At 40.0% G+C, this 19,996-nt stretch overlaps 2 protein-coding genes and 1 non-coding gene across 3 annotated transcripts; 2 read left to right on the forward strand and 1 right to left on the reverse strand.

Annotated features, from left to right (window-relative positions):
* Window positions 1–690: 690 nt before the first annotated feature.
* On the reverse strand, window positions 691–2,592 carry commd9 (COMM domain containing 9). Its single transcript, XM_027004071.3, has 6 exons — window positions 2,458–2,592; window positions 1,977–2,102; window positions 1,744–1,883; window positions 1,623–1,657; window positions 1,435–1,538; window positions 691–1,325 (listed from the first exon to the last, which is right to left on the reverse strand). Exons 1-6 carry the CDS (start codon window positions 2,506–2,508, stop codon window positions 1,188–1,190), a joined length of 594 nt encoding a protein of 197 aa, XP_026859872.2. The 5' UTR covers window positions 2,509–2,592; the 3' UTR covers window positions 691–1,187.
* Window positions 2,593–2,723: 131 nt separating this feature from the next.
* Window positions 2,724–5,470, forward strand: rpl18a (ribosomal protein L18a). Its single transcript, XM_027004072.3, has 5 exons — window positions 2,724–2,872; window positions 3,744–3,923; window positions 4,282–4,411; window positions 4,839–4,948; window positions 5,324–5,470. The coding sequence occupies exons 1-5, from the start codon at window positions 2,855–2,857 to the stop codon at window positions 5,414–5,416; spliced, it is 531 nt and encodes a 176-aa protein (XP_026859873.1). The 5' UTR covers window positions 2,724–2,854; the 3' UTR covers window positions 5,417–5,470.
* On the forward strand, window positions 4,513–4,649 carry LOC113573678 (small nucleolar RNA SNORA68). The gene has a single exon (XR_003410229.1). It is a non-coding gene; the product is annotated as a small nucleolar RNA SNORA68 (small nucleolar RNA).
* Window positions 5,471–19,996: the final 14,526 nt, after the last annotated feature.

A 19,996-nucleotide genomic window follows, 5' to 3' on the forward strand; every position in this document is an offset into this window, starting at 1 on the left:
TTGTTAAAAGTTGCATGAAAGGTGAAACAGTGAAGAGTCAGCTCTCCTATCTCCAGAGAGTGTGCTGCAACTGCGTACTGTCCTTGGTGTGTCTTGTGCTTGGATGAAATATGGTTAAAGGTCCAGTATCACAATATAAGGCACAGGTAACCAATCAACCCTGGCAACTGAGTGTGTGCCAGACTGTGGTCCAGAAAGAGGACAGACTGGAGATAAATAAACAATGGGAGGGCTTATATGAAAACCTAAGCAGGGGAGAGAGGGGTGGTCCACACATTTGGGGTAGTGAATAATGTATTGAAACAGAAGTCACCAACTGCCGTGTGGGAGGATACAAGCCCTCTATTGGAATGGAATGCTTCGAACCTTCACATAGTTGACTAATAGCACGTACGCTGTGCCAAAACTGTCTTGTTTTAAGTGTTCCTCCCATATTGTTGCCGAGATCCAAGGCCAAACACTAGACACAGTATAGAACACAGCTTGGAAACAGCTGAAAGTTCCATAGTTCAAGCCGTTACTTATTTTACCAAACCTCTCCAGTCCCTATCGAATCCAATTACAGGCTTTTAAATACTTGCCTACAAATACTTTTAAAACTAAAATACCCCTTTTCTCTACTAATCTACTTCATTATTCTGATTATTCTCTAAAAAGCTTGATTTAAAAAAAAAAATCACATTTAATGAATCAGTTTTGTTTTTTTTATTTTACAGTGCTGTTATTTTTACATAAAGTAACAACATTATGCGTATTCTGAAGGTTAGTTTGCAAACTAATGCATTTTCTAAATTGTAAAGCGCATTCTTTTGGAGAAAAACAAAACCTTTAGAAATTGAAAGACACACCATTATTTTCATTAACCTGTTTGAATGTCAGTTAGGGCACCTGTGAAGACCTTGCAGTAGGTTCCTACTGCAAAGGCAAGAATGCTAGCTGGGTTATTCTCTTATACAACACATCAGCCAGTTATTAGCAATTCCAGGTGGTCCTAACTGCATTTCCGAGCACTTGGCCTGCCCAATGGTGCTGTGTAGCTGACAGTCCAGAAATGATGCAAAGTCTTCCAACCTATTTGTATGAGGACTGGAAATATGAGATCAGGGAGTAGTGAGTGACACTGGTAATTAGTAGCTAAACTGAAGATTGGGTATGGGTGTGTATCTCTAGTGTGAAGCCGATCCAAACTATCTTCCAGCTACAGCGGAAAGCTGATCCCTGACACGGCCCAGGCCGTCCAGCATGGTGTCCATGGTTTCTTTGCTCAATTCCACAGTAACTGAAGACTCACATGGACTGCTGTTGATATGAGGTGAGTCCTGGATCTGAAACATCCATGCAAATACACAAAAGACAGAATAAATACCTCTTCTGTCTGCAGAGCTAATGTAAAATGTACTACTGTAGAACTGATTGCTGTCTACTCCACCATACCTTCATGCTCAAAATACAGGTAGGCACAGCCATGCGACTCACAGAGTCTGAACATGTCTTTATGTCCACTCTCCACTCCATATCTACAAGCTGTGGCAAAGAGACTACAGCACAAACACAGGAAAACTGTTGGAGTTGCATGCTCTAATAATCACAACCAAACAACTAGTCACACACCCAGTACGCACTCTGATTGGCCAAGGCTTCATTTCTCCAGATCACACTGAAAAAAAATTGAGAAACTGAGAGAAGATACAGAAATAACCTGACTTTGAAGGATTATGTTCATTCTACAATGACTATAAAAACCTTTGCTCCAGCAGGATCTTGGTGATGAGATTTTTGAGGTTTGAGTGGAAAGTATCTGGGAAAATGGCCAGGATTTGTTCTGGCGTTGTTAAGTTGTGGAACACGACGTGATGCGAGAGTAGGTGAAAAGCTGTCAGCAACTGAAAAAGAAAGACTTGCAATTAAACGCCTTTGATGCTAACCGATGAAGATTATCGTAAAACTACCGGCGCCCATTCAGCCCACAGGCTCACCTGCGACGCTTGATCACTGGACACAGACAGGAGCCGCACGGTGCCGTCCACCAGAGCCCGCGACTTGTGTGTCTTCAACGGGAAACTGTCAGTACACAGCTGTCGTACTACGTCTTTGGATGGGGCCTAAAATAAGTAATTTATGCAAAAGGTAAATCAAATCTGGAAATGGGTAGCATCTTATGTTCCTGAAACAGTAAAGAAAGAATCTCAAATAGTGGCATGGTTCTTAGTTTCCTTAATCCAGAAATCCACAATATACTAAGACTCAGGCGAATGTAAAGCAAATCGATTGGCATAAAATTACAAAATAAACTAGGTATTCAAGTATTTGCAGTTATCACAGTAGTGTTGTCAATGCAATTTAACTCCGTGCTGTGGAAAAAAAAAACACCAATGCAACGAATATCTAAAATGTAACTTCCAATAACTAATTTTGAAATAAAAATAAACCCCTTTTAAAAGTTAGCTGGATCCATACCTTTAATAAGAGCTGCAATGAACTGAAGTGCCTTTCCGCGATTGGAGACATCTTGAACTGACTCCGCGAACGTGCCTGTCACGTGATCAGATATGTCATGGCGCTGATTTCGGTGCCTGATTTATTACCCATTGGCCTTTTTTCGCGCAAGTGACATTTACATCGCAAGCTATGTGCAGCAGCAACATAACACAAATATTTTGTGCTTCGCTTCCCTGGAGTGCAGATGTATACCAGAAGCATAATTCAGCATACGCAATTCCTATATTGTAAACGGTAGGCGGCGCACATACGCATTAAGTTTGTAATTGTGAAGCAGGAGAAGAAGAAGAGCGGCTTGACGTAGTGTCCGCTCCCTCGCGACTTCCTTTTGCACAGTGGCAGTCAGCGAGACACCATGAAGGCGTCTGGCACAGTACGTAATTGTCACTTTTAAGCAACTGATTTTCATTGTAGTCTCTGGTTTAAGTGCTGTAATACAGCATAACACAGTAAGGCTACGACTGTCCTTTACATTCTGCGCATTTGATATATGAATGTTGTATACGTCCTGCTTTAATACGGGAGTTGGGGGTCCAACATGGCGTCCGACAATGCGTTCGGAAACCATGCGGTGTTGTCAGTGTATTAAGTGAATATATTTACTATCTGTTCACCAAACCATAATATCCATCGCTGAGGACTGCAAAAAATAACTGCACAAGATCACCCTCGTTCCAAAGCAAACTTTATCCGAGTATGGTCTTGTGCGTGCGTGCTAGTGGTGAATTAGCTACCTAGATAAATGGCTAACTAGAAAACACAATTAGCTCTGTTAACATTGTCTGCATCTTATTGCCAATATAATATTGCACACCAAGACGTGGTAGTGCCTCTGTGTTCACGTCGAGTTGAATCTATTAAAATCAATAAAGCAACGTTTTTGAGTAAAATTTCGAAGTTGAGGTAAAAATCTAGCGGGTGCGGCGCCGTAGTAACTAAAACCCATCGTAGATGCTCCAATCCATTACGAGCTTCTCTGTAAAACTGAAGATTGGTAGTAGCTGGTGTAGAACATGCAGAAAGCAATGTATGACAAAGTTGTACGTTTGTGACAGAATTGGCTAGTGTTGATGCCTTTGGAGTAAGCTGTTTTGCAGGAGACATTCAGTTACAATATTGAGTTGCAAATAAAACGCTCACGCAGCATATCTAGTTTGTAACTGAACTGGTGTTTTGATGTTTCTTGGCATTGGTGTAATTCAAGTCTGAAATAAATAACAGGTTGATGTTTTGTTTCCTTCCAGCTTAGGGAGTACAAAGTTGTGGGGCGTCTGTTGCCCTCTGCCAAGAATCCGACTCCTCCTCTGTATCGCATGAGGATCTTTGCCCCAAACCATGTGGTGGCCAAGTCTCGCTTCTGGTACTTTGTCTCCCAGCTGAGGAAGATGAAGAAGGCTTCTGGAGAGACTGTGTACTGTGGCCTGGTAAGAGCACAACCTGATTGATCTTGCTGCAAAGATGTTGGAGCTCAAGGCCTGGAGGACCACAAGTTTACAGCTTTTTTTTTTTTTTTGGGTGGTTGACTACAGACCGGATTAAATGCTTTAATGGATAGTGACTTTAATGACCTTGTTGAAAAGATTAACTGTTTTTTTTCTTGACACTAGGCCGTGAAGTGTTGATACCTGTTCTCTAACAGGGATTATTTTAACCAGATGGGGCCCCTTTGTTGTCCCTTGCAGATAGCAATAAACTGATCATTATAGAAGTTCAACTAATTTTGTGGAACTGTCATTCCTAAGTGGTTTGTTTAGCTGTAGGCCTCCCTCTTGTCCTGTACAGGTTCATGAGAAGAGTCCCCTGAAGGTGAAGAACTTTGGCATCTGGCTGCGTTACGACTCCCGCAGTGGCACGCACAACATGTACCGCGAGTACAGAGACCTGACCACCTCTGGAGCAGTCACCCAGTGCTGTAAGTTCTGCCGGCCAGGGCAGCACATGGCAGTGACATCGCAGGGCTTGCATGCTGAGATGACACTTCATAGGAAATTAGATAACACTATTTTCCCAAACATGGCACACAAACCCAAAGTTCATTATTTTCCATGTATAATGTTCTTGCTATGTGTGCGCACAGGAAAACTCAAGGACCTTGTCGCCTTTCATAAGCTGTGTTGTGCTAGTGAAAGTGAATTCAAGGTTCAACATATCAAAATGCCATTTTTTTCATGAATGTCTAACTTCAACACCAACAGGAAGCTATTCTTTAATTGGGAGTCTAGATCCATGTGAATTCTTGGATGACCGATTTTGTTGGGGCTTAGTAATAGCTTAACATTAAATTATCATGTTGTCATGTTCTCTGCTCTTAAGTTTTCCTTCTGCTTAACTGTGTTCAGACCGGGACATGGGTGCTCGTCACCGTGCCCGTGCACATGCCATTCAGATCATGAAGGTGCAGGTGATCCCAGCCAACAAATGCCGCAGACCTGCTATCAAGCAGTTCCATGTAAGTGTTTGTTCTTTCCCTTCTACCGAAATGCTTACTGTGTTTTGCCTCAAGATGGGCCCTGGGCTTGGTGCTGATACAGAAGTTGTTAGTGAACATGTTACAGCAGTTTTTAACATGTCAGTGTGGAGCGCGTGGGTTAGATGCACTAGTCAGCAGGTCTCTCACTGGACTGGTGCTGTGACCAGCTTCAGTTTAAAACCTGTAAGAAAAAAATGGCCAAATTCCTCTTCCAGATCAAGTCTACCATCTTACAATCTGGCGGCTTTAACAATTGGCAACATACCAACGTGAAGTCTGAGTGGCTTTTTTTTTTTTTTTTTTTTTAAAGAACATGACCCTTAGTTAACGATGGTCCTTGTCTCTGTCTAACAGGACTCCAAGATCAAGTTCCCCCTGCCCCACAGGGTTCTGCGCAAGCAGCACAAGCCCCGATTCACCACCAGGAGACCAAACACATTCTTCTAAATTGTATGTTTATGCTGTTCAGTTTACTGGGGAATTAAAAAAAAAGAACAAAAACTGCAGCCTTGTCTGACTGTTTTTGGGGGCAAATATGGATGTACCGGCTTCAAATTATTTTAAAAAGCACAAGATGTGGAAACCTTTGCATCAGGTCATCTTAATTTAGGGTGCTGAATGTTAAGTCAACAGTACAGAGTTAACAATCCAGTTCTGGTCATTGTAAGACATTTTTGTGCCAAATGAAGATTTATTTGAACTTAAATGTAATGTTTGGTCCTCTGTCAAACCTTAAACATAAAAAATCCACTGAAGAGTTGGAGCTCTTCTAGGAATACAAGTTACAAACCATAGGAAAATAAGTTTTGAATTAGTAGCAAGAAACTTCATCTTATGGGATAATTAAATTTCTTCCATTGTAAGCGTGACCTGCATACATGGGTACACTGGGGGGGGGGACACACTCAAATAAATCACACATCAGATTTCAATGAATGAAAGATTCAAGTTGAAAATCTTGGCTGATATAAATTGTGTACTTCATTGGGAAGAATATGATGTAACAATGTTCTATTGATGCCAAAATCAACCTGTCAAGTGCTGGATTTGAAATCAGACCAAAATCAAAGGCTGATTCAGTTTGGTGATCATCACAACTCCTAATTTGATTCAGTGTGTATGGCCCCAATGTTCCTGACAATATCTTGGCATGCTTCTGATGAGTCAGCGGATGGTGTTCTGGGACATCTCTTCCCAGTCCTAGATCAGGGCATCAGTGAGCTTCTGGATGCACTGATATAAAATGTCCCAGAGGTCCTCAATTGGATTCCGGTCTGGGGAACATGAGGACAATCAATGGCATCAGTGCCTTTGTCATATAGGAACTGCCTATATGTTCTGCTCTAGCTGCGTCCTCTCCACCAGTGTAAGGTCTGACAGGGGCCCTGAGGATTTCACCCAGTTATTTAACAGCAGATGGAGTACTGTTGACTAAGGTGGAGGTTGGTATGACCCTCCAAGGATATGCCTCCCAAGACCATCACTGACCCATCAAACTAGTTGTGCTGTATGGTGTTGCAGGCAGCATAATGTTCACCACAGTGTCTCAAGACTCATGTCTGTCACACAGTGTGAACCAAGAAAAGGCACCAATTCTGGTCTCTGGTGAACGCCAACCAAGCTGCATGCTGGGCTGTGAGCACAAGTCTCCCTAGAGGACGTCAGGCCCTCATACCACCCACATGGAGATTGTTTCTGACAGTTTGGTCAGAAACATGCACGCCAGTAGTCTTCTGGAGGTCATTTTGTAGGATTCTGGCAGTGCTCCTCCTTTTCCTCCTCCTCCCTTACATGTTCCTTCAGTTATCAAAACATGCGTAAAGAAAATCTGCAGCAAAAAGCACTATACGATTACAGTAGGCAATGTGTCAATCATTCATTCTGCTTCAGCATCATGCCTGTCGGCTGGATCAGGCCAGAGGACTTCATCTACATCACAGACAATCCTCTCCCTCGCTAGGCAACAGGCAAAGAATCCTTTAGCATGCTGAAACCAGCACTGAATAGATTCCACTCCTATGCTCACATGGTGCATCCATTGACTTGAGATTTTGTTGAATATAAGGGGTTCACTCATTAACCTTTCAATCATACAGCTTCCGCTGCTATGCTGAAAAAAATTCTTCAGTAGGATTAAGGAAGGGAGAGTTTGGTGGGAGGCACACATTTACAAAATGTGGGTTATTGGTAAACCACAAATTCTTGTACCTCGGTGAAAGTTCACATTGTCACAAATTACAACATAGACAGGATGCCCTGCCCACTCATATCCGAGTAAGGCATCCCATGTAGACCCTCCAGAAATGTCATAAGACAATCAGTGTCGTATAGCCCTAAATTCACATGGCAGTTTAGAACATGGCAGCACATATGGTCACGTAGCCACAGCACTGCCCAGGCATCTGTACAATGGCACGTTGACAAACGATGTGACCTCTTCTTCTCCTCTTCATGAGATGAAACCCAGTTTCAGTCACTCTCCATAGAGTCCAATTAATTTTTTTTCTATACAGAGGGAAAATAGACTAAAATTAGTTTGGTAATGGACGTAGCATGCCAGGCTGTAAATGTTCACGTCCCTGCACATGTTGATATTATTGTTCTGTCACTCTTTCTGAATTTCTCTCAAATGGTACTCTATAGGCTTGTTTCATACTCATCAGTTTGCATCGCAGGATATGGTCAATTGTGGAAAGACTCACACTGTTGATTCCTTTAACATTCACGTTGTCTTCAACTTTATATTGTATTTCACGCAGTTGAATTGCATTATTTTTGAAGGACCATATCACCAGTGAGAGTTTCCTGTTGTGGGAATATATTTGTCCTTCTACCGTCATGTGGCAGTATTTCCATTCTATGAAAAAGATTTATAATTCGTTAATTTAGAGAAGTTAAGGTGACCTGCGAATCTGGAAAATTCCTGATCTGATCCCTTTTATAATCACATCGTAATTGCTCATATACAGTCAGTTTTGTCAAGTAAACTGTCAAGCTTTGTTGTCTATTTTTATGTATGTGGTTTTCTTTTACTTGATTCTGTATGTTCTTTTTCATTTGCTTATGTAAACACCTTCCAAATTGTTCTGTTCCTACTGACTTAATCTTCTCGATTGTGCAGCAGTGATAAATATAATACTCAAGTGAAAACCTAATAAGAAATAATTCCTAAGAAGAACAAGAACAAAAACAGCTAGGAAGTAATTTGGCAGTATCTAATCCAGATTGTACGTCAGAAAAATCCTTCCACCAATTCTACATCAGATAGGAAAATAAAATGGAGTTTAAAATAAATGGTAACACCACAAGATGGCAGTATTTGACCAAAAATAACAGCCATTCTAACGCGGGTATATCTCTGAATTTCTAAATTCTGGCAAATATCTTAAAAAAATCGATTGTTTGCGAAAATTGTCTATTTATATTTGAATATATAAAAGTTAATAACAAAAAGGTTAAGCGTTAAAAAGTTCCAGAGATAAAGAAAACACAACTAAATAGCAACTAAGTAATTGGGTGAGTTATAGATACCATGTTCAATAAACACCCATTCATCTGTATGTCCATCCCACATACAGTGTTTAAGTGAATTCTGTATGATATCAATAACTGGCACAAATCACAAAGTCACTTTTGATTTTACAGAGAGAGAAAAATGAGTGAAAGAACTTATAAAGATATCAAAGAAAATAAAGCAATAGACAGAAAAATATACTCTAGAAATGCTTATTGCATATAATATATTTCACTGCATATATTTGAGACCTCATTCATGTCTTAATTTTTAGGGAAACTAAAGTAAAACTGTGTCTTGCTAATGATTTTAATTGAAAAGCATAAACATTTTTAGTGGATTCCTGGATGAAAAATATGGCCCTACACTTTTTTCATAAATAAATTCAACACTGTCTTTCCAGTTTCGTATATTCATTAACAAAAACTTTACACAGACCTGCTGATAAGCAGTAAGTTAGTCATTCCTGATGTTGCAGAAAGCTCAGACTCTCATCTCCCCAGGAGTTAAATTGGGAATTGTATCCTTGGAATGGAGCATCAAATTCCTCCAACGCAATGCTTTCATGCACTAGAGAATAATAATAATTCAATCTATTTAAGTATGAACATCAACTTTGTCCCTAGCTACGCTACAGGTTCAAGGTTTGGTTTGGAAGCCGTGAGGGTGTGAGTTCTTTCTGACCACTGTCTGGTCAGATTGGGTGGCTGGGGGTTGGCGTGGTTTGTGGGCTCCAGTGGGTGCAACGTGATGGCAGACCCAGTGTGTAGGGATTCCCCCCGGGGAGGGCGCTTTCCAGGAACCCTCCCTGAGCACGGGGCGCACGCTCCTGAACCTCAAGCCACAAAACCCACAGTGCATAAAGGCTCTCAGTTCAGACAGCCGGCTGGCAGGTACAGTGGAGCAACGGGGTTGTGTTTGATTTGGTGTGCGTGCATGTTTACGGGGTGACAGTGGGGGCGAGTAGCAGGTGATCAGGTCACCCACTGGGTACCAGTTTAGCAGACTGGGAAAAGGCACTGAAATGGCTGTGGCATCATAATGGCTGCTGGGCTTAGAGAAGCTGATAACATTAGACTGTTAAGTAGTTGCCTTTGACAGTAGGTTGCATCTATTTATCATTTATATGGTGAATTAGACCCTGATACTAAAGTACAACATACATTGGGGATTAGCTCTTACTCATCTGATGATTTGTCAATGGTAGTATTTTTTAAGCTCTGTCTCTGAATCTTTACTAACCCCATATAACACTAGCAGACTCACAAAATTTTACCAATAGACAATTCAAGAGATATGCAACTGCGTTGCACTATTTTATGATATACAGTACTGTATAATATGGCTTAGATACCTTTTCTTTGTGGGTACTTGTTGCACATCCAAAATAAATGTGTTTATTGGGTTTTTAATCAGATAGCTTTAATCAAATGCAAAAAACAAAAAACAAAACAAAACAAAAAAAAACATGTAACCAATCCAGAAAGCATATTCAGAGTATATCAATGGCTTCCTAAAGATAAAGACTGTATTCTGGCCCCTAAAAATATCTGAGGTGGTCAGTTGAAAGCACACAAAAAGCAAAAAGCACACAGAAGTATCAGTAGTGGTGAGGAGATGAGGCCATTCCCACATTACCTGAGTGAGATCCCGCTGACCGAGCAGCTCCCTGCCGTGGCAGCCATTTTGATTGATTGGATTTTAAGTTGTCAAGTTTTGGGGAGCGTTTTGCAAGTCACGCCATAAAAAAGTGCCAGCCCAAGTCTTGGTCTCTTGCTGTGGTGTTTGTTTAACACATGGTCCAAGCAAACACTTTGCATAACACCAATGTTTTAGGCCTTTTAACTACAGCCTCGCATGAACCACTGCCACAGGGTCAATATCTCAGACGAATCCAAGACCAGACCAGAGAGAGAAGACAAAATCAACATGTTAAGACAAAAGCTAATTGTTCTGTCACAGAAGAGTATGTTGTACTAATGGAGAACATTAAAATAGCTAAACTCTTTTTTTTTTTTTTTTTTTTTTTTGAGGGAGGTAATTTGTTATTAGTTTAACCCAATCATTAATTATGAACTCTTGAAGTAGTATATGTTGAAAGGTGCCTGCTTGTACTGTATTTATTCAATAAAGAAATTATCCTTAAAATTACAAACCGCTTTACACAACTGCAGAATGTAATACTAGACAAGGTCTTTTAAAAACATTTCTTTATGGCCTCTCCAAAAGGTTTATGGGTAAAAGCAGACCCAACCACAAACAGAACCATGCTTAAAGCAATATGCATCCAGTGCATCAGACTGGAGGTGCCCTTCCTTGGCACAAAACTCTAGACCAGGCCAGGGTTGGGAGAAAGATGCCTCTGACTAGGAGAGAAAATGCCACAGCCTATAGGGTTTTATTAAGCCTACTATTACGCATGTGACATTTTAGAACAGAAAGGCCTAGTGAAGGCAATGCAAGTCCTGACTGGAGCTAATGTGAGCACTACTTATTGTTTTGGTATTGTCGTCACATTCGTTAGCTGGACATGATCTTAAGCAAGGGTGCATGTTGTACTCAGACAGGGTGAAGTACACTACATAATGAAGTAGTTTACATATATATGTATATGTGGAACATGTTGGCTTTTTTGTGAAAACTTTTAGTGCAAGTAGTAGTATTCTGTAAATTGCATTATTTCTTTTTACATCTTTGTTTTAACTGGCTAATCAAAGAACCTGGAGTATGGGATCCCGCGGTAGACAAAATATTAACACTATTATTACTACTACTACTGCTACTGCTGCATTATGATATTCAGAGAAATATCATCATACAACCTGTTTGTTCTTGACCATTTTATATGATCTGAAATTTACTACTGACAATAAAAAGAGGTTTGTTTAAAAATAAATGCACAGTTCCCACATAAAAACAAGATAATCAGATAAATGCAATCAGAGATGAGGGAGAGGAGATCTATATATTCACTCATAACCCGAGGGCTAAGAAGCACATTTTTTAGTACTCTTTCTCCATATGCATTGGTCTCCCATTATGAGTTACAGTCAGAAGACTGTAACACAGAAGAGGCACCAGGGGGCCAGCAGGAAGTGATCATGGGCAGGTATTATACCCGCATTTATTATGCTCATGTGTCCTCAAAATGTTTCGTTTTGTTCCAGTATTTAAGCTCATAAAAAATGGACTCCCTGCACGTTCCTAGACAAAATTCCCCCTCACAGTCTCAATAAAGCAGGCATTATCAGGAGACTAGCTCCTGGCACACTGGGTGGTGAGGGAGTGGAGTACAGTAGTTTCTGTATGTTCATTGAGTTCAAATTGACCTTTTTCTTCCTGCATAGATCCAGCAGTTTTTCCACAAATGGATTTTTGATCCATTAAGAAAAAAAGAGGAGAGAAAGGAGGCCCTGCCTTTCAGGTCGACAGCAGGGGAATTCTGGGATGTGTTGCCAAGGGCGACCACAGGATGAACAGAGGTAAAGTCAGCCTCTCTGGGCCCTCGTGCCAAAATAGAGCTAAAATATATTTGCCTTCTGATTTCCACAGACACACAGGAGGGAAAGAAAGGGCAACCAAGTACACTGTAGCTTATTTTAATGTTCAAGATGTTGAATATGCACTGCACATTTTCACAACATGTTTCTGGTAGTGCATATCTCCAGATGTTCTGTACATGCTGTAAACCCAAAGCTGTCACCTTTCAGACATATATCCACGCTTTATGTTCAGTGAAGTTTAACAAATGGCTTTAATTTTTTGTAACATTTGTTAACTCATACCTTGTACTCCAGATGCACTAAAAATATTTATTTTTCAAATTTTTCTACACTTTTGTGAAACAGATTAATTGCAGAGGTTTTCACCACATTTGAGACAAGCAGAAAGGAAAAGCAGACCCTATGAAGTCTAGTTGTATGTTTCAAGGGAAAAAACCCTCTGCATGAAAACTGAACTTGGAGGGTGACTCACCTTTTCAGAATTAATGTGGCTCCAGACCTGTATTTAAAACAGCTTAATATCTTTGGGAGTCTGAATGCATATCATGCCTTTGGTTTGGACGTTCCTTTACAGTATTATCATTTCCTTTTTCACTTTTCACAGCATAAAAGCAGAAGAGGAATACTGATGAGCACATGCACAGAGATGACACCATGCACAGAGATGACACCATGCACAGAGATGACACCATGCACTGAAATGACACATTGCACAGAAATGACACATTGCACAGAAATGACACATTGCACTGAAATGACACATTGCACAGAAATGACAACACTTATACTTTGCCTTTCACTATAGAATTCAAACAATCTGGACACCAACACATTATGTAAACAAGATTTATAAAAACAAGATTCTTAGTCTGTGATGTGTATCCTAATTTTGTTAAGAATAAATCAAGCTGTACACATGCCAGTTAGTTTAAGGCCTGTTATTCCATCATTGCAAAAGTCATAGAAAAAAACCTCCAAAATGCTTTGGAAACATTAAGAGCAGAGAGGGCAAGCAGACCACGTGCAGGTCAGCAACACCGGAACGCCCTGGTGATCAGCATCAGGACCACCCAGGCCTCTGCCTCTTCTTCCAGTAATTCACATGCAGTGGGTTTCCCATTAATCTGTGAATCACTGGGCTGCACACAGATAAATACAAAGTTGTTTAAAAATTCTCCATTGTTTTTTGAGTGGTGTAAAGAACTTTATGTATAGGTTTGGAAGAATTATCACTGCAGAGTGAGGTAAAGGTAAAAGACAAAGAAAAGAATTTCATAATACATCTCATAATCTATTTTCCAGCCTTGTAGCTTTCACTTGAGCTAGACCTTTACTGAAGGGTTATAACAACTGAGAGAAGAGTTCTTGGTTCAGCTCCCTCTCTAATTTTTTGTGTCACTTTCTCTCTCTCTCTCTCTCTCTCTCTCTCTCTCTCTCTCTCTCTCTCTCACACACACACACACACACACACACACACACACACATACACACATACGCACGACGCACACACGATGGAGGTGCCTGAACTCAAAGGAGTCAGTGACCATAGTGGTTATGAGTTAGCCAGAGAGGCATGGGTGGCTAACTGGAAAGCCTTGATGTTGGCTTATAGATCTTACAATCTTGGCTTGAAAAATCTCCCCACACCTCAGTGCAGGCTGTTAATCCTATCAGCATGCATGAAAGTGTGTGTTTGCCTAGGGAATTGGGGCAAATTATTCAATTTGTCCGTTTTGAGAATGTTGTTTGGATAGCTAATTTGTGGAGGACATTTCCTGTGGAGAAGAGAGGGAGACATGACCTCGTTTTGAATTCTAATTTGAGGAGCAGAAACAGGCAAGCAAAAATAAACTGGACAATCAGTGAAAAACTTCTACCAAATGGAATCCTCAGTTCCCTCAAAGTTGTACAAATAAAGCCTGGTTAAATCATACAAAAAAACATTGTGTAAAATGTGTTTAAAGTTTTGCACCCTGTTAAACTCACATCTCTCGGAACAGCAGTTTATACATTACCCAGGGTGATATTAATGAGGACTAAGAGAGGGTGGGTAGAAACCATTCACACTTACCATCATAACATTGCACTTATATTGGAACTGGTCTAATCTCTTTCTGAGGTTGAACTGTGTAAACTCACTATTCCTATGGTGTTTCGCTGTAACACTGGACACTGCGGAACATGAAAACAGGCAGGGTGAAGTACAATGTACTGCAGTCAGAAAAGTCTCATTTTGTTAAATTGAATAAGCAGGGTACTTAAGTTTTAGATAAACTAACAAAAATTGAAATAAAATAAAATACTTTTAACAATTAGTATGCACAAAAACATTTTGGTATTTAACAATTGTACAAAAGTATATTTAATTGTGGTATAAAATATCATAACATAATAATAGTGCAATAAGTAAGAAAGTAATAAAAACACAATACGCATTTAAATAAAATATGTGTTTAACTAATTTAAACGCAAATCAGAATGTGGTCATGAGGACATTTTCAGAAGACGCTTAGCAAACACCTTTGCTGCAGAGAATACGCTGTAGACATATTCCTGATGACCAAAAACAGTTCCACACATTTATGGTGATAATATTTGTAACACTTCAAAAAACTATTTTGCATATAATCTAAATTAACGATTTTTTACTTTTTGCTTTCTCTCATGTCAAAAGTATGCATTCATTCATTCATTCATTTATCTCATACATACAGGCTTAAACATCATATACGATTTTGTTAGAATTTCCAACCTAAAATATTTATATTGAGATTAGGGAAAAATGCAGCATGGAAAAATGAGCTCAAAGTCCTCTGTTCACTTAAAAGTTATTGCATAAAAAGAAAAGTTACAGTATGTGCTATTTGCATACTCTGTGTAGAAATGTTACTGTCTGTAACTCTCACTTTACTCAGCATACTGTGCTCTGTAGAGAGGTTTTCAGTAAAATCCATCCTTAAAGGCCTCTCCAGTCTTGGGCTGCCCTGCCCAGAGCAGTAAACTGACTGCACAGACTACCCAGAGCAGTAAAATCACCTATAGGCAGTGTAAGCGTGTAGGTAAGTAGTTGCTCTTCAGTGAATGGTCACACCATATTGTGTGTAACTTGTTCTCTTACTGTGACAGCTTTAGGCTGGTGTGGTCTGGCTTCATCCAGAATGACAGCAGTTCCGTGGGCGAGTTGAAGGTAGGGTCTGTCTGTCTGTGACAGGACACAGATGCAGAACCACAGTGTAAGAACCTGGAAGCAATTTTTTTTAAATGCAAGTGTCACTCAATTATGCACTTCATAAAATTAATAAACTCTTATAAGGTTTAAATTTGGAATACCAATTTCTGTCTTCATTACATATTTGTGGTAATTGTCAGTGTAATTAGAATGTATTGTACATATTCTGATTTTAGCTCTGATTCCTCTACCTTTGCTATGTCTATTCTTTCACTATGTTTTACATTAGGGCTAGTTTTATGGCTCTTGACCTTCTAAAGGTGCCTAGTGTTTGCTTTTCCAGTTTGGACTACAGCTTGAGGTGATTTGATTATGAGAACATTTAGAGACCTTGTCCAGTAGACTGCCAAAGCTTGGCTCATTCTGATCACTTTAGTAGAGGCCATCCTGGTATGGGCTACATTCAATCTTTTTATATATATACTTTTTTTTTTTTCAAAGATATTTTTCTATTCCAGCAAAACTTCACCAACCAAACATTGGATGCAGATTGAAATTCAGATCCAGACAAAAACCAGTAAAGCAAGAACTATGCTGGGGAAGGAGGAGTTATGATATTCATCAGTGTTTTTTTTTAATTAATTGTTATTTAAATTTGTATCATTATATGTTCACATTTATATATACTTAGCATGTACTATATGTATTTATAAGTTTTCTTGTGATTTTAAGATCACTTCATTTATTATAGTGGGGAAACCTGTCCAGTAGAGGCACCGCAGAAGGCATTTCAACACAACAGCATCAAAATCTGATTTCTCAACTACCTTTCGTCTTTTAAAATTTACATGCATTGGTTAAGGAATAATAACATTTATGTCAGATTTAGCACATGAATATGAAAAGTGGTAACAGAATGTAACTGAACCTTCCCACACACACACACATGCAAAAAGTTCATTTAATTTACGAGTCAAACAAATGTGAGAAAAAACAGGGGGGTTGTTTTTGTACTTCCATTTCTTTCAGTCAGGAGCCTGCTGAGCCAAAGCCTGATGGAGATTGCGGGCCAACAGCATGCTGGGACTTTTCAGCGCAACCTGAGAGGGTGACAAGGCAACCGCATGCAGGAGAACCACTGGGACTGTCATTGAAGGGAACCCGGAGTTTGACTAACTGCTTCCTCGCTGTCCAGGGCAAAGCTCGTCTAGGGCCAGCAGGCAGTTGTGGAAGTGCACCCTGCCTGAATGGAGGTCTCTGTTCCTTCTCTGGCCCACCCACCGCCATCTCCAGCACCCACCACCCACAAAGTGCTCCGCATTACCTGGATCTGTGGCGCATTCCTTGACCCGGGTTCGCACCCTTCTCTGCTGCTCTGGTCCATGGCTTCTGCCCTGGGGACTTTGACGCCCGGGTTCTGAATCACCCAATGAGAAGTTCTATTGGATTTGGGGATCAGAGTGTTAGAACCAGAGGGCAACACACAGGAAAGAGCACAGAGGAAGTCTCATCCTGGTCTGGTTGATGAACTACCCTCACCCTAATGTTTAAACAATGGCCGTGTTCTACATGTTTGAAGTCAACTCTTAAGATGACACTTTTAGACTCAGAGAGTCTTAGACAATGTGGTAAAGATAAATGATACAGGGTCTGCAGTTCTGCAGCTGTGATGCACGTTGAGGGCTTAGAAGTGTATTCGTGCAAGTGTGCTTAAGTGTGCATGCATGTGTATGCGCGTGTGTGTGTGTTCGTGTGAGTGTGTGCAAGCAGGTGGGCGACCTCAAACTGTGGCGCCTTTGTGTTTCCATTTAATTAATCTTTTTCTCCCCTGAAAGCGAATCCAAGATCCTGCCTTGCTAAGCATGAGCCTTAACAAGGAAGCCATTAAACATGTTTAAGTGGACACTGGAGCATGTAGTGTGTCGTCCTCCTAATGTGAGATATGGGACACAATATTCATAAAACATAATTTAGATGATCGAAGGTAATCGGAATGCAATGCGTGATATGTTCTACTTCTGATCGCATGCCTCTCAGTCCTGCAAAAGGGAAGTTGGTTTTAGCTCAAGGCTTGATTGGCTTGACTTGCTTGGTGCATATATGGCTATTATTTATATTCTTTTTCTGTACCATTCTGCAGGTGCTACACTTCTAAACAGGCAGAACTTTGGGATGCATGTCAGAGGATCTTTGTATCTGCACATAATTAGATTAGATTAGGGCTGTTCTACCACATATCTAGTTATAAGTGCAAAAAAAAGCCGTGATTGCTTTTTGCGATGATTATGACGTACAAAGTACAAAATACAGTCACATATTTGAGACACAAACATTTGTGAGCATAATGATAGAAATACATTACACTATGTTCCACAACATTTTTTAGTTACATTGCCCTGTATTTCTAAATGACAACAGTCCAAATCTTCTGGTCACAAGGGAAGATTTGCTCTAAAAATAAAGTTTTTACAAGTTGTCAGTTAGCTTTCTCTTTTCTTTGCCATCCTCAAACTATTCATAGTTCCCAGCTTGGTTTGGTTTCATCTGCTGTCATGTTTCATTTGAAATCACAGTAGCAGTGCTTATTTACTAATTTACTGCATGCATAATTACTTGTCACTTTACTTAACTTGTAACTTGACTAAAGCCAGTTTTAATTACAGTGTTCTAGATTTTTCCCATTTGAAGCGAAAGTTGCACATTTCATATACAAGTGTGTTCATTTTATTATTTTTCTAGCAAAACAAGTAACAGTTTTGCAGTATGAGGATTTATTGCCATCTGTCACCATGATTTTCAATGCAAACCTTAAATCTTGATTTTCTGTAAATGCCACAGATCATATTAGCTGTATTCAGTTACACAGTAAAATTATACTGGATCCAGACAGCCAAGCAGAACACAAGATGTCTGCTATCAAGACTAATAAGATACCCAACTATCTAATAAGACACCCAACTACCTGTTCATTCTTAGGACAATCTGACAACATCTCAAAAGAAGTTATGGCAGTGATATCCATGTTTTTCTGCTTGCAAAAAAATAAATAAAAATAATAATAATTATGAGTGGACCAGATAATAAGAATAATGTTCTATCAAAAACAGGACCATGCTTTTTAACCTTTAATCTTTATATGACCTCCTCACACACACATATGGTCTAGCATGTTCCATGATATACAGCTTATTGTCATATATGTCTGCCCTGAAGGAGGATGACAGTTGATAGACTCTATAGCTGCATGATGTGATTAGTTTGGCAAGGGTGAGAGGAACCTGGCACTCTTATCACTGAGCTTCAGCAAGAATCATTCTTTAAAACTACCTACCACTTTTAACATATATATACATATATATAGTTCTAGACATTTCTCCATATCCTTAAAGTGAATCAATGTGCTCATAAATCTTGATCAGCCTGCTGCTGTCAAGCCTACCAGACAACCAGTGTCTAATAAACAGTGAAATTAACTCCATGTCCAGTTACTTCCTGAACAACTTCAGCAGGTTGAAGATATTTGCATTAAACTATGTCACGAGCCTCTCACTAAACGGTTGGGACAGACTCGAACCCCGAGCGACTTGATTTTATTCTTTATGATTCCTTTGCTTTGTTGGTTCTGCTTAACTTTAGTTCACGTTTGTTGGAATTCACTCAAGCAAGCTCACCTTGTTTGTTCTTCTTAGTTACTTGGTCCACCACGAATCTAGATGGTGTTTTTAGTTTGGTTATTTCGTTTGCTACATTTGGTATACTATAACGATTTTAGAAGACTGAGTACCTCTGGTCATCTGGGTAGAATCTTAATCAGTGATTTTTATGTTCTCCTATCTCTACTCAATAAACATGCCTAAACTTATGACTTTACTATGAGTCAAAAGTGATATTCTAATTTTTGGCAGATGAGGAATAATCATGTTATCGAACCAGTGACTTTCATGAGTTAAGACTGTCACGGTTGGCTGGTCCACCACCAAGAAGGACACGCCCACGTCAGACGGGGGCCGTACCGTTTGTCTACCTCGTTCCCAATCACCTGGGTACTGATTGGAGACACCTGCTCCTCATCAATGTGTCTCCCTATGTATGTACCCGCAGGTCCCAAAGAGCAAAGATGCGCAAGAGTGGCCAAAAGGACTATGGTGAGCCCCCGGTGCTCCTCACCTCGACTCTCATAGTCTCTCACTGGATTACTTTATCACGTACCTTGATTGTGATGAAAAATAAAGAGCACGTTAGCTCAACTTCGCCTCCCACTTTTTTTGTGCCGTCAACATCACAGAGACTGAATTATTAGTCAGTAAAATGTTAAAATTAATAATGTTTCCTATTAATCAGGGTATTAAAGTGTTAAAACTGCTACACTAGACCTGAGAAACACAGTAGATCTGAGAAACACAGTAAACCTGAGAAAATATAACTTTTCCTGGCACCCTTCCGATCTACAATAACCTTCACTAGTGATTATTCAAAAAAATAACTAAAGAGAGAGGACATGTAGTTTTCATCTTTCTAAATATGCTTCATGGACTTTTTTTAATCCCTAAAGGTGCTTCACAGGGGGTACAACACTGTAGGTGGGTAAATGAATAAAATTCACATAGACTGGGTATTGAGTAAAGCAACGATGTGAAGATAAATAGTTACCATTCAGTGAATGGTCACTTCGTGCTGCATGTCCTGCAGAGTAACTGTGTGGTCGGACTTTCACTCTGTCTGTGACAGCTTTAGGCTGGTGTGGTCTGGCCTCGTCCAGCATGACAGCAGTTCCCCTGTCGACTGGGTGCGGTGAAGGTGGGTTCAGTCTCTCTGTGACAGGACACAGACGCAGGAACTCT

This window comes from Electrophorus electricus, chromosome 4 (assembly GCF_041902795.1).
Source record: "Electrophorus electricus isolate QZ-2024a chromosome 4, ASM4190279v1, whole genome shotgun sequence".
Taxonomy (NCBI): Eukaryota; Metazoa; Chordata; class Actinopteri; order Gymnotiformes; family Gymnotidae; genus Electrophorus; species Electrophorus electricus.